The 15,326-nt window shown below is 36.2% G+C and overlaps 1 protein-coding gene across 2 annotated transcripts in view; it reads left to right on the top strand.

Moving 5' to 3' along the window:
* Positions 1 to 15,326, top strand: part of PPP2R2A (protein phosphatase 2 regulatory subunit Balpha) — an 84,374-nt gene that overhangs the window by 54,164 nt on the left and 14,884 nt on the right. For both annotated transcript variants that reach the window (XM_045880045.3, XM_064585359.1), the window contains one exon: positions 13,476 to 13,641. In XM_045880045.3, the coding sequence (XP_045736001.1) occupies positions 13,476 to 13,641 (166 nt within the window). The remainder of the gene's footprint in view (positions 1 to 13,475; positions 13,642 to 15,326) is intronic.

The following is a 15,326-nucleotide window of genomic DNA, read 5'->3' as shown; positions in this document are numbered from 1 at the left end:
AAGATAACTTAAAGGTGGTCCTTTCCTAGTTTTTAGATAATCACAGGAAAAGTTGTATCAGAAGGTTAGATTGCTTAGTTTAATATCAGAGCTCTGGAATTCGAACTTTATTTCTAAATTTCAGTCCAGCTTCTAACAACCACAGCTATTCATACATTTCAGGGCACACTGGTGCCTCTGTGGAGCATTTCTTAGTCTCTGATGATGGCGCTAGCTCTGTTTGCAGAACACCGTGGCATTTGCATTATTGTGGCTTTATCTTTTCACCTGTCGCTGGGTGAGAACTTCACTTAATTGGCAAATCAAACTGACACCTTTAACTCCCCTTTCTGTCTCACTTCTGTTAAACCTCAAATGTGTCAGGACCCCTGCCTATCATCCTGTTGGGTACCTCTTGCTGCCTGTCCCTCTTTTCCCCAAGGAAACTGGGTATTCATTTAGAGGGTAGGGTCTTCATTCAGTTCAAATATATTTCAGCCTGGTGATCCTGTAACATAACTAACATGTTCTTACAGTTTTTTGTTTGATAGAATCTCCTGATAGAATAAGGTCATGTAGGAAAATTGAGGCACAGGGTAAGATGGTTTCCATGAGGCATCCCACCTATCGTGTTTTGATATCCAATCCAGTGTTTATAGCATGTCCTAAAGTAGGTCACAGCTTATATGTAATAGCTTTTCACAACAAAGTAGATGGTGGGATATATTTTTTTGATAATGAAAATATTAATAAAGTTTTTCTTGGGAGATTCCAAGCCACTGTTAGGTGTGGTTGGTGTTCTATATTTTTTAGGGGAGCTTTGTTTTCATGGGTGCTCAAATTAGGTGGTTAGCAGTTGTTGAAATAGCTTGGTTCCTATTGACTTTGGACTGCTCAGACCTTCAGTTTTCTCTGAGGCTTTCTGATGTACATGGTAAGTTTAAGTGGTTTTTTAAAGGGACAGTTAAAGGAGAAAGGTGAAAAGGGAGGGTTTTTTTTTTTTTTTTTTTCAGTTCTTCCTAGATTATTATACAGCCTTTGTTTTTTGTTTTCTAGGAGTGCTAGTAATTTTCTCCCCTCTTTCTCTCTCTTTGTTCTTTTTTTTTTCCCCCAAAGATTTTATTTATTTATTTGACAGAGAGAGAGCAAGAGAAGGAACATAGGCAGGGGGAGTGGGAGAGGGAGAAGCAGGCTTCCCACTGAGCAGGGAGCCCGATGTGGGGCTCGATGTGGGGCTCGATCCCAGGACCCTGGGATCATGACCTGAGCCGGAGGCAGATGCTTAACGACTGAGCCACTCAGGCGTCCCCTCTCTCTTTTTGTTCTTATGTGGTATTCCTAAAACTCCTTAACAGGATATAGAAGAAACCTTAGAAATGCATGCTTATCACAAAAGATGGGTATGGGTTTAATATGATTGGATTTTGTTTTTAAATCATTTGGAAAGACTAGAATGGGGCTCAAAATCAACAAGATGTTGTTTTACAGAATTCAGTATCTATACAAAGGAGTTTAGTTTGATGTTTAAGTGAAGGAATAGAACCCACTCACTGTTCTAGGGTGATGTGGCAGCATTCACTTAACATGGTATTTACTGAGCACCAGTCAGAACAGCAAATTTAGCAGTGTCAGTGAGGAATGGTCAAAGGGACTGAGGCTGTCTGTAATAGCCAGGAGAAGAGATGATGTAGAGTCTTGATATTTAGAGATTCGTGTGAGAAGAAACGATTAGTTTCTTTTGTATGTGGAAATAAATGCATAAGAGCTGGGGATGCCCATCTGTCAGGAATATTATAGAAAGAATACACGAGTTCAAGAAAATACCACTGTGGTAACTTCCAAATCAGCGTATCTATAAAATGAGATTTCTTTTCTAAGCTACCAAGCTTTCACTATCTTCATTTTTCATTTACTCTTTGATTCTAAGTTTGTGTTTTTCAGAGTGCAAAATGTTGGAATCACCTGGGAACGTATATTCAAATGCAGATTCCTAGACTGTGTCTCAGAACCACTAAATCAGAATGTCTGGAGGCCTGAGATTCCACTTTTCCTTTTTTTTTTTTTTTTTTAAAGTCCTTTGGGGACTTCACCTGATAGAAAATGCAAAATTGAAATTGTCTGCATTCCACTACCAGGATAATGATAAAAGCTCCAAAATACAGCTTCAAGTTTATATTATCTAAAAATACATTGAAACAGTTTTCCCAAGATCATATGATACATAGAGAAAAATGCACAGAATCACAAGTGTACGGTTCTATGAATTTTGACAAAACAAACACACTTGTGTAACTCTTCCTTGGATTAAGAAATGGGATATTACAGGCACTTTAGAAGCCTTCTCTGTCCTTTCTACTGCTACCTTCTGCCAAAGTTAACTGTGAATTTGTTTTGCCTGTATTGAAATCTTTATATGTTTATAATGCATTCATAGAAATTAAGTGCAAAAATTTATAGGGCTTTTCAAGGGTTCTCAACCTTTGGTGTCATGGATTTCTTCAGCAGCCTCATCAGTTCTGTGGACTTCTCAGAATGTTTTAAATGTATAAAATACATAGAATTAGAAGGAAACTATATTGAAAGATGTTTTTAAGAGTTAAAACACTGAGTAATACGTGTTCTTTTGTGGACAGCTGGGGTATGATTTTAAAACATGTCACTTCTATAAGTGACAAAGTCACAGGTACTGCTAATATGGTGGTTTATCGCCTCTATCCATAATTGAAAGAAATGCTGAATTTCAGCTGGACATTAGTGGGAAAAATATGTATACTTCCACCACATCTAAGTTCACAAAATTGCTGGGTTCTATCCATGGATAGGTAGTATGTGGGCCCCAACTTAACAGTCTCTGGTAATGTAGTCTCCTTTTACCAATAAAGAGATTAGGGGCCCAGACGATAGGTTTACTCATCCAAAGTCATACAGTTAATAAGGTGAACCCTTAATCTAGAATCAACATGTCCTATTTCCCTGCCCATGGCTTTTCCCATTCTGACTTGAGTATAGCAACAGTAGTTTTTGTGCCAGGCCCTCTGCCAAGGTCACTAAATCTTACTTAATCTTCACAGCAAAATAGTAAAGATGTATGCACACTTCCTATCTGTAGCTCAGTTTATTACCAATTTATAAATTGAGATTAGAGAAGATAATTAACTTTTCTAAGATCACACATCTAGCAAAGGTGTGTAAAAGCTAATTCTGTATAAATGGGAAGAATACCCACAACATTGAATATTGTTTTTAAAAAATGAAGAAAATCTGACTTCTCTAAGTAATGAGCCTAAGTGGTATAAATCACACAGGAAAATCATTTTCATCACTTTATAGTAATGAGGAAGGTAGTGGATCTTGACTTTTTAATAGTAGCCATTAATGAATGATGTCTTCTCTGTAGTAGGCTTAAGGAGGGAAAAATTAGAGTTTGGATTGAGAGTTTAAATACCTGGAGTTGTAGTGCTCATTTCTGTTTGTTCATGAATTTATCCAACCACCTTTCTTGTTCAGCTGTCTGTTGTCCACATTTCTATCCAAACAGCTGTCACACATTTATCAACTACCTACTAACTTGAGGTTCTATCTCATTTAGAATATTATATTTTTCAAAAGTGGATTATCATTTAAAGTACCTTTGCTGATAGCTGAGCATATATGAATGTCACTAAATAACTGTTAGACAAAGTAGAATTCTTTTAAGTGTTATTTTTCTACACTAGATTAGATCTTGAAAGGATGTTTTGACATATTAAAGTAAATTACTTTTTCACTTCACCTGTTGCCCAGAAATTTGAATTAACCATATTTCTTATATTGTTCTCCCCAAATCCCAACAACAAAAAACAGATCGAAATCTATGAAACTAATAATACCCAGTGATTTTAGAATTTACTTTTTCTTCCCTCTGCCATCTTCTCTTCAACCTCATACAATACGTATTCTTCATTGCATTTTTCTCACAAGTAATTTTTTCCCTCTAATTAAAAAGTCGTGGGGATGCCTGGGTGGCTCAGTCGGTTGGACGTTTGCCTTTGGCTTGAGTTATGATCCTGGGATTCTGGGATCAAGCCCCGAGTCGGGCTCCCTGCTCAGCGGAGAGCCTGCTTCTCCCTCTTCCCACTGCTCTTGTTCTCTCTCTCGCTCGCTCTCTCTCAAATAAATAAAATCTTAAAAAAAAAAAAAAAAGTCATCATACTCATCGTAGATAGTTTAGGAAATATGGTCAAGGGGCAAAGAAAGTACCTATAACCACCAAACATAAACAACATTTTTGGTGTGTTACTAAAGTTTTGTCTTTCTAAAACGAGGTTATAATACATTTAGGGTGGTATTTTTTTTTTCCTCACGTAACGTATGTAAAGACCTTCCACGTCAAAGATTCTAAATCATCTTTAATGATTATATGATACTCCGTTACAGACATGTACTGAAATTTAATGTAGTCTATTGTTAGATACCACCTAGAGTGTTTAGTTCTTGCTTTCTGTTCATTTTCTGTCATAAATGACACTATAAAAACATTCTTGTAGTGGAATCTTTGGAGTACTTTTTACTTCTTTAGAACCTTATAGAAGTTAAGTAGCTGAAGCTAAGGTTATGAACATTCTTAGTCTTATATTGACCAAATCTCTTCTAGTAAATTTTACCAATTTATAGTTCAACCAAAAATTTCTCAATAGAGATATGAAATAAAATCAACAAATTGGTAGTTAAAAAGGTATTTTTTACTGGGTTTTAGTTTTACCTAACCTCTTAATACTTGCAATTCTTAAAATTGTTTGCTATATGCCCTATTTTTCTGATGGTGTATTTGTTAAACTGATTCGTACAGGCCATGTGTTGTGAGGAGAATATAAGCTTTTTCATGAGGCCGTGTTTTGCAGTTTTGTAGATTGGCTGCCTTTAAGTTTTGTTTACTTTTTTGTTTGTTTTTGTTGTTGGTTTCCTGCCTCTAAATTACTTAGACATTTACTCATATTTCATTTGTTCCCATTTCAATTCATTATCTGGTTGAAGTTTATTACCCTAATTCATATGATTTAGAGATCTTCCCCTCCTCTACGTCCCCTGCCCACTCCCAAATTGACAGGCAGGTTATTCCAATGTACTTACTGAAAATCTTTTCACAGTGATTGTTTTAAGTGCATCTTTATCAAACAACATTTTTTTTTTTAGATTTTATTTATTTATTTATTTATTACATTGAATGTAAGAGAGTGAGCACAAGCAGGGGGAGCAGCATAGGAAGAGGGAGAAGCAGGCTCTCTGCTGAGCAGGGAGCCCAATGCGGGACTCGATCCCAGAACCCTGGGATCATAATCTGAGCTGAAGGCAGACGCCTAACTGACTGAACCACCCAGGCACCCCTCATTTTTCCCATATTGTAATTAACTTGTATAGACAGGTTTTGAAATTTATTGAAGTTGTTTCTTTCTCATGTATCTCTTTATGCTCTTTTCAGAGTAAATAACTTGGTCAAAATAAAGTGTGTTGCAGGTTTCCCAGTTTGAGAAACATGACTTTAGGCTCCTGGAATTCCAGGCCATTGTATGTTTAGCTGTATCATGTTGTCTCTAAAAGGCATAATGTGGATTGCTCGGACTTGGTCCCTATCTGGAAGAAAAACTGATACGTCAGCATTATCCACTCATTTGATTCTCAAATTCTATTTAACACATGAAGAAATCGAGGTCTGAGGATTATTGCATTTAATGAACCTGTGAGGTAAAAACAGACAAAATTAGTAGAATTTTTTCTTTCTTCCTTTTTTTTTTTTAATCTAACGCCAGGTGGGGTCCGTCTGCTGAATCTTGTATCCTAGAGAAACCAACTCCTTAACAGTCTAATAAGTTGTCTAAAGTGCATGTTTCTTAGTATAGTATATAGTAGGCACTAAATGAAGGGGCACACACAACTTATTGAATGTAATTTAGTAAGTTCCTGCAAAATCTTGAAGTATTCTACCACTGTCATTGTGATCAGTTCAGAAAATGTTTGAAATTTCTTTTTTTGTTTTCTTTTTACATCATTGATTGTGTTGTTTTGCTTTATTTTAGAGAGTTCCACTTGTTTACATTGATAGTGGTTTGTTACCAGATATGAATTGATTTTGTACCATTTCTCTCACTTTCCCTGAATGGTCCTTTTCACAAGACTCTCAAACTCTTTAAACTACTTTGAAATAGAAAACAAATGTTTGCCTGTTAAAAATATAAGATTAAAGGAGCATTACTAAACAGTGACTAAGTTTTAGTAGTGTTCTGTTTGGAAGCTTAAAAAATATCCATTCCCATTTATATGAGATGATTAAAATACATTTAATTTTTTCTAAGTTATGTATTCGAGGAACAAAGGAAATCCTACATTTTCAGAGTTTCATTTAAAAAGAAGGAAGCTAGTAAAAGCACAATACAGTTATTTATATTTAGAATTAGCTGTTAATGGAATAGCAGGTGACTTTTTTCCCAAGATTTTTTTTTTTTTTTTTTAAGATTTTATTTATTTATTTGACAGAGAGAGACACAGCGAGAGAGAGAACACAAGCAGGGGGAGTGGGAGAGGGAGAAGCAGGCTTCCCGCAGAGCAGGGAGCCCGATGCGGGGCTCAATCCCAGGACCCTGGGATCATGACCTGAGCTGAAGGCAGACGCTTAACAACTGAGCCACCCAGGCGCCCCTCCAAGATTGTTTCTAATTCTTCATTATTCTTAATATGTTTATCATGGAAAATATGAAAACTGTATCATTTTCACAAAGAAAAAGATAAAAATCCAAATCATCCCATCTCATGAATAAGGACCAATTTGTCTGTGCGTGTTCTGGGTGTTTATGTTACTGTTTTGCAGAATGGGAAAGAATCGTGTTGAACATGTCATTCTATAACTTTGAGTTTTTATATCTGTTGATGTTTACTCAGGTTAATCTCATTCTCAGGGAAGTGATGAGACTGTTGTAACCATTAAATGGAAAGGAGTGCCTGTATAGTTGGAAGAACACATCCAGTCTGTTTTTCTAACTTAAGTGACAAAAGTTCAATAAACATGTAGCTTGTGGGAACTGCAGAGGATGGGTAGCAGGAAGCATTTTGCATAAATTAATATGGTTGAGAGACATTGATCTGCCATTGAATGTAATTGGCTCTATAGTATTTCATATTTCACTTGATGGACATTGAGGTTGTTTATGCGTTAAGTTACTGATACATCTTTGCATACATTGTTTTTCATTAGGTTATACTTTGAAGTGGAATTGTTGAGTATTTATATTTTTTAAGGCTTTCAATAAGTATTGACAGATTATCCTGCAGAAAAGCTGTATACATTTATACTTCTGCCAGTAGTATATGACTGTCCATATTTTGAGGAACATTAAAACATTTTTTTTTACTCAGCAGTTTAAGGGCAAAACGTTATTCCTTGATTTTGATTACTAATGATAATGAGCAGTTATACATATTTACTCACCATTTTTTATATAAATTGCCAACTTTTGACCTTTGCCATATTTCAAGGAAAGGTGTTAATATTTTTACTAGTGATTCCCCCCCCACCCCGTATTCCCCCGTTCAGTCATGGCTGCCACAATTAGAAAGGACAAGGACACTTTTTTCCTTGCATCTGTAATGAAAACCTTAGCAGCATGCAGGAACTGCTGCAGGTCAAATAGATGCATTTTCCTAGTGATTTTTAAGGACGTATATGAAAGACCGTAACGTGCTATCTTAAGATACAATTTTCTTACTGGTATACTTTCTTTAATATTTAAATATTTTACTTCTTAGATGTCAGCCTTTCTCTGCTCTTTGCTCTTGTTCTTTATACTAAAAAGTTCTTTTTCACTGTCAGAATACATAGAAATTCACCATTGTACTGTTACTTTGCTGCTTTTACTTATTTTTAAGCATTTAATTGTTTCTTCTGGAATTTTCTTTTGTATAAGAAGTGAAGTTCCAATCCTCTTGTCAAATGATTAGTTGGTTCTAACACCATTGGATTTAATATTGTTTTCTATTTTGTTTTGGTTTGCTTAAACCTCAGGGGCCTACTTGAGTGTATGACATAACATAGCAAGGTCCAATCTTCAAGGAAACGAACCTGTGCACACTGGTATGCAGGCGCACGTACATTGCACATCACCTGCTCCCGTTCACCTCTCCCTACATGAATAATCATTTCAGTGTATTCTTGCAATACGTATTTTGTTTTTATGTGCTGTACTGTTATTTAACTATAGCAAAATAACATATAACATGGAACTTCTCAATAGTTTCCAAGTTTATGATACAGTATCGCCACCATACAGATCGCTAGAAACCACCTCCCCCAACCCTGAATAACTGAAACTCTATAACCACTGAACAACTTCCTGCCCCCTTCCTCCTCCCAGGCCCTGGCAACCACCATTCTTATTTGCTGTATCTATGAAGTTGGCTACTTAAATACCTCATATAAGTGGAATCATGAAGTATTTGTCTTTTCTGACTAGATTGTTTGACCTAGCATTATTTCCTCATGGTTCCTCCAAGTTGTAGCATATGATAGGAGTTCCTTTTTAAGGCTGAGTAATATTCATGTGTGTTTGTATGTCATATTTTCTTTATTCATTTATCCGTCAGTGGACATTTAGTTTGCTTCCACCACATGGCTATTGTGAATAATCTCTTTGAGATCCTGTTTTCAATTCTTTGAAAATATATTTCAAAGAAGTAGAATTGCTGGATCACAGGGTAGTTTTATTTCAAGGACCGCCCCCATACTGTTTTCAAAGTGGCTGCACCTTTTGTGTGCTATATATATATATTTTTTACACGTTATTGAAATATACTCAAAAAAGCACACAAAGCATTAGATTATCACACAGAAGACATTTAGGTCAAGAAATAGATGGGCTGCCTGGGTCGTTCAGTTAAGTGTCCAGCTTGTCATTTTGGCTAGGTCATGATCTCATGGGTCATGAGATTGAGACCCGAGTGGGGCTCCGCGCTCCGTGGGGAGTCTGCTGGAGATTCTCTCTCCCTCTGCCCCTCCACCCACTCACACGTGCATGCTCTCTCTAAAAGAAATACATAAATCTTTAAATAAAAAAAAGAAATAGAACTTCCTACCCTTCCAACATAACCCTTCTCATTTCCAAGTCACTGATTTCTCCTTCCTCCCCTTATAAGCCTATTGATAAGCCTGTCTTCTAACACTTATTTTGATCTATAGTTTTAGAACTTTTTATAAATAGAATCAGACAGTAAGTGTTGTATCTGACTTTTTTGCTGAGTATTACATTTGTATAGAAATAATTTGCTCACATACATTGCTATATAATGTTCTTTTGTATTACTATACCGCAATTTGTCCATTATGTTGTAGATGTATACATTTTGGTTGTTTCGGTTTGTGGCTATTAATGCAGCTGTGAATATTCTTGATTGTATTTTTTGGTACACATAGTCATGCATAAAATTATTATGTCATGGGGTAGACAGAAGAGTAAAAAGTGGTTCTGCCAATTTTATTCTCATGAACAATACATGAAAATTCTGGCTGTGTTCCATATCTTTGCCAATGCTTTGTTGTTGTCAGTCTTTTTATAATTTCAAATATTCTGGAGGTTTTGAGTGTATTGTAATTTTAATTTGTACTTTTTTAACACTGAGATTTAGCATCTTTTTACGTGTTTACTGGCCATTTGGATATTATCTTTTGTGAAGTACGTATGTTTTCTGCTGGTTTGTCTGTCGTTTTTCTTCCTGATTTGTGATTTTCTTTACACTTTTTAAATATGATGTCAGGTATATTTGTTGGAAGAATTTTTCACTCTGTCTTACCTTTTCCCTTCCCTCAATGGTGGATTTTGACAAATAGAGGTTATTAATAGAATAACTGTATTGTATTGAATAACAATACAGTTTATCAATGATTTCCTTGAGCTTACTGCTTTTTCTGCCTTGTATCAGAAATACTTCTCTACACCAAGGTCCACGAAGACGTATGTGCCAGATCTTTTAGACGTGTGCTTGTCCAGTATTGGTAGTCACTTGCTCCATGCGACTATTTAAATTTTGATTAATTAAAATTAAATAAAATTTCAAGGTCATTTCCTTAGTCACAGTAGCCACATTTCAGGTGCTCAGTAACATGTGGTTAGTGGCTATCATATTGGACAGCACAGATACAGACTATTACCACCATTACAGAAAGCTGTCTAGGGCAGTGTTGTCCTAGAACCTGATTATTGAGCATTCACATTTATATTTCTGATTCACCTGGAATCAATTTATATGAGTGGTTTGAGGTAGTAGTAGGGGTCAAAGTTCATTTTCTTACATACAAGAGCAAATTGACCAAAACCATTTAATGATAAGACCATCCTGGCTCAGCAGTGCTACTTTGTTGTAATTCAGGGCTATTTCTGGGCCTTTTATTCTATTCCATTGGTTTATTTGTCAATACTATGTCATTATCACACTGTCTTCATTACTTTGCTTCATTACTTTGTCATGATATAGTATCCTTTATGTATTTATGAATTTTGTTTGTTGAAATGTGTAATTTCGTTTTGTGTACTGTGTTTTCAGCGTACAGGAAAAACACTATATCTCACCTCTCATTCTGTTCCCTACTTTTTTTTAACTAAGAGTTTGTTTTCAAGATCATTTTGTCTTACTATGTGTACCTCTAACCCATTTCTTCTGATTTCTGCACCATACTCTTTTTTTTTTTTTTTTTTAAGGATTTTATTTATTTATTTGAGAGAGAGAGTGAGATAGAGCCCAAGAGGGGGTAGGGTCAGAGGGAGAAGCAGACTCCCTGCTGAGCAGGGAGACCGATGTGGGACTCGATCCCGGGACTCCAGGATCATGACCTGAGCCGAAGGCAGTCGCTTAACCAACTGAGCCACCCAGGCGCCCCTCTGCACCATACTCTTAATTACCAGGTTAATTCCAACCTCCTTTACCATACCAGCACCACCCTTTATTCTTTTTGGTCATTTAGAAAATTTTTATTGAATGCCTGTTATATGCCAGGCACTATTACATGTGTTGAGGATAAAGCACTTCTAAATTTATTTTATTTATTTTTAAATATATAAATATTTTATTTAAATGTATAGATATTATATAAATAGATTGGTTAAGAAAGTATTTATTAACATATAATGTATTATTTGTTTCAGGGGTACAGGTCTGTGATTCAACAGTCTTACACAATTCACAGCGCTCACCACAGCACATACCCTCCCTAGTATCCATCACCCAGCCACCCCATCCCTCCCACTCCCCACCACTCCAGCAACCCTCAGTTTGTTTCCTATGATTAAGAGTCTCTTATGGTTTGTCTCTCTCTCCGGTTTCGTCTTGTTTCATTTTTTCCTCTCCTCTGCTATGATCCTCTGCCTTGTTTCTCAAATTCCACGTATCAGTGAAATCATAAGATAATTGTCTTTCTCTGATCAACTTATGTCACTTAGCAGAATACCCTCTAGTTCCATCCATGTCGTTGCAAATGGCAAGACTTCAATTTTTGATGGCTGCATAATATTCTGTGTGTGTGTGTGCGCGCGCCCGCGCACACGCACACACACACTACATCTTTATCCATTCATCTGTCGATGGACATCTTCCATAGTTTGGCTATTGTGGACATTGCTGCTATAAACATGGGGTGCATGTACCCCTTCAGATCCCTACATTTGTATCTTTGGGGTAAATACCCAGTAGTGCAATTGCTGGGTTGTAGGGTAGCTCTATTTTCAACTTTTTAAGGAACCTCATACTGTTTTCCAGAGTGGCTGCACCAGCTTGCATTCCCAACAGTGTAGGCGGGTTCCCCTTTCTCTGCATCCTCACCAACATCTACCTGACAAACCTTTTAAAACAGTAATTTTCCATAGAAGGTTTATGTAATTTCTTCTTAAAGCAATATTAGCATATACATATTTAAAGATAGGGTTATTTGATTTGGTGTGAAAGTATGGTAATGAGACCAGGATACTAATTCCCAGTGTGGATTATGTTTTGTGGTATGCCCTGCATTCTTAATATTGACAGACTCACTCAATAATAATTGATATTGCTGTCAGAGGGTTCAAATGTAACTGAACCATGAGTGACAATCCAGATAGTCAAGCTACTGGAAAAAAACAACCCAAAACATGCTTTTAAGATGATGATTCAATAAGGTTTTCTTTCCATATGGAGAACAATTACTAATGAGCCATTCTTATAATCAGGTAATCTTAAACATTTCATTTGATAAATTCACTTTTACTTTAAAATAGTTGACTATCTAACAATAATTTAAAAAATTTAAAAAATTAAATAAAATAGTTGACTATCAGTAATATCTTTCCTTTATAAACTGTTTTCCCATAGGTTCTTCTTTGAACTAGACTTTTAATGTTTTTGATGGAAAGGTTTTTAATTATGTGATAATAGGTTTAAAAGATGAAATTCTTTCATGGTTGTAATTCACACTTTTTTGAAGGTATCAGTGTTAACTGAAGAAGTTCACAAGTAGTCTCTATCCAATAGTTTAAACTATATTCACTCACACTGATACTGAAATAAATCATCAGTTTGTGCTAGGCTCATAAGAAGGCTAACTTAAGGAGGGGAGGCAATTGTTGATGGGTTTGTGGGATGATGTTTGCTGGGTAATGCTGAATGTGGACTTTAATGAGTAACAGAGCTCTGTAACAGTGGTCTTGGGGTGGGAAGTTGTGGTCAGATGATGCCATAACGTTGGTGAGAACTCTTAAATCAGAGTTTTTCAGCAGTGGAATGACCTAGAGACAGGCATGAGAAAGGAGGAGGAGGACAATACATATATTATTATTTTTTAAATATTTTATTTATTTATTTGACAGAGAGACAGCAAGAGAGGTAACACAGGCAGGGGGAGTGGGAGAGGAAGAAGCAGGCTTCCCGCTGAGCAGGGAGCCCTATGCGGGGCTCGATCCCAGAACTCTGGGATCATGACTTGAGCCAAAGGCAGACGCTTAACGACTAAGCCACCCAGGCGCCCCAATACATCATATTAAATAACTGATTGAAGATTGACCCTAAAGTGGGCAGAGAAACAAAGTGAGCCGCAGCCAGCTGCTTCTGACAAGCTTGTCTTATTTAATCTTCCCTTTTTATTTTTAATTTTATTTAATCTTGCCTTTTTAGATGAGCTCCCTCATTAAGGATGCTTGGATTTTTTTTTTTTTTTACCAATAGTCCTTTACCATTATATAATGGTAAATTAGTAATCAAATTGATCCATATTTTAATGTCACTTTTCCTGTTGAATTGGACTTAATTGTTATTGGGCTTTATTTAGATTTTCCCTTCTTTGGGGGGAGCTGTTTTATTTATTCCTTGAAGGCCTTAAATATAAAAAACAATATAATTGTATTTAAGGATGCAAGTGATTAACCAGAATTTTGCAAGGTCTGTTGGAATTGATCGCATGTTTTTTGAAATATTTCTCAACAATGGTCCAAATATTTTTGTTTCCATTTTAGAACAAAATCCAGTCTCATAGCAGAGGAGAATATAATGTTTACAGCACCTTTCAGAGCCATGAACCAGAGTTTGACTACTTGAAAAGTTTAGAAATAGAAGAAAAGATCAACAAAATTAGGTGGTTACCACAGAAAAATGCTGCTCAGTTTTTATTGTCTACCAATGGTAAGTGTGAAATTTTTTTCCTTTTATATGCCCACTATCTATATATATATCCTGTAGGATACTTACCCCTTTACAAAGAGGACTAGGTGTTCAGAAATTTCTACAAATAGACACTTGGAAATATGTCTTCCCCATAGAGAATGTGTAAATTTTTTTGTGTGTTCCCTTTTTTATTCTCTTTTAGTTTTTAAATTCCATGAGAAAGGTCCTCAGGTGTCAGTTTTCTTTTGGTACATACACAGTCTGTAGTGAACCAAAAAAGGACCTTACCATTGGATTTAGATCAGGTACCGCTTGTCCCACTTCTTGGCTTAGTAGCCTTGAGCAGTTTATAACACTTGAGTCAAATTTTCCTCATTGGCAAACTGGAGATGGTAATATCCATGTAATAATATTGTTATGGGTAGTAAATGTGATAATTTCTAGTATGCGTAGTAAGTTCTCATAAATGTTAAAGTGTGCCTGAACTCTCCAAAGAGTATCTCAAACTGTAAATACAAAATACTCCATCGAAGGATGGTCTCCATTCCAGGATACTTTCTCGGGGAGCACTCTTTCTACTTGATCCTTTGTTCAGTAAAGACACAAATTGGATTCGACATTCTGCCTTCTTCCCAACAAGCCTCATGGGTGGGAGAAGATTTCTTCTTAAAATGTTTTGTCTGCTCAGGAGAAGTTACCAAATAAGAGAATTGTGTAATGACTACCAGAATTTAAAGTGCTTTATGACAAGTTTAAGAACATTTCTTTTCTTTCTTTCTTTTTTTTTTTTTTTAAAGATTTTATTCATTTATTCATGAGAGACAGGGAGAGGAAGAAGCAGGCTCCCTGTGGAGCAGGGAGCCTGATGCGGGACTCAGTTCCAGGACCCTGGGATCATGACCTGAGCCACACACGCACCCTCTTTTTTGTTCTTCTAAATTTTTTTCATATGGATTGTTGTGACTTGGTTTATCCTCGGGCTTGGGTCTGAAGAGAACCATTAGAGTGATTGAGGTGGACTTCCAGGTTCTGGTTAGCCATAGTCTGTAAGAAATTTAAATTAGAACTTTCTTGAGGCTGGTATAAGGCACTATTAATGAAATCAGATTTTAGTACCTAGACCTTACCATTCTTTACCATTTGCTGATTGTAAACTCAGGAGACTTCTGGGGTGACATGGTGGAAAATGTCAAGTGCCCCTTTCATCCCATTTAGGCCTCATCACCCACTCTATCAAATTCTTAGAAATGCATTCCATAAAAGAGTGTCCCTAGCTGGCACCATACATGTTTGCTTCTCTTAGGTGCCCGTTTTTCTGATTGTCAAAACTCTCCCCAGCCAGCCCACCAAAACCCTCTACCCCCCTCTTTTCACATCAACTGCATTCACCTCTCTTCTCCTTATTAAAAGAAAAATAAATGATTTAAAGCTTATGACTTAGAGCATTATAGATGGAGGAACTGTGTTTATTCATGTCAGATGTTGGGTTCTAATCTTGGTTCGGTTTTAATTTATATGGTAAACTGAGCTATTTCAAATAGCACTTCACATACTGCTCTTACACATCAAATCATAATATAATTCTATCATTTATATGGTTTCTACTTTTGGAAATAAATGCCCCAAGTAAGTGTGTTGGGACATACATAATTCATGTATTGGGATATTTGTTCTTAATAATTTTGGCAGTTCACTTCGTATGG

This window comes from Mirounga angustirostris, unplaced genomic scaffold (assembly GCF_029215605.1).
Source record: "Mirounga angustirostris isolate CCGP_5_RB_7025 unplaced genomic scaffold, mMirAng1.0.hap1 SCAF_2, whole genome shotgun sequence".
NCBI lineage: Eukaryota > Metazoa > Chordata > Mammalia > Carnivora > Phocidae > Mirounga > Mirounga angustirostris.
This window is presented reverse-complemented; position numbering and strand designations above follow the sequence as displayed.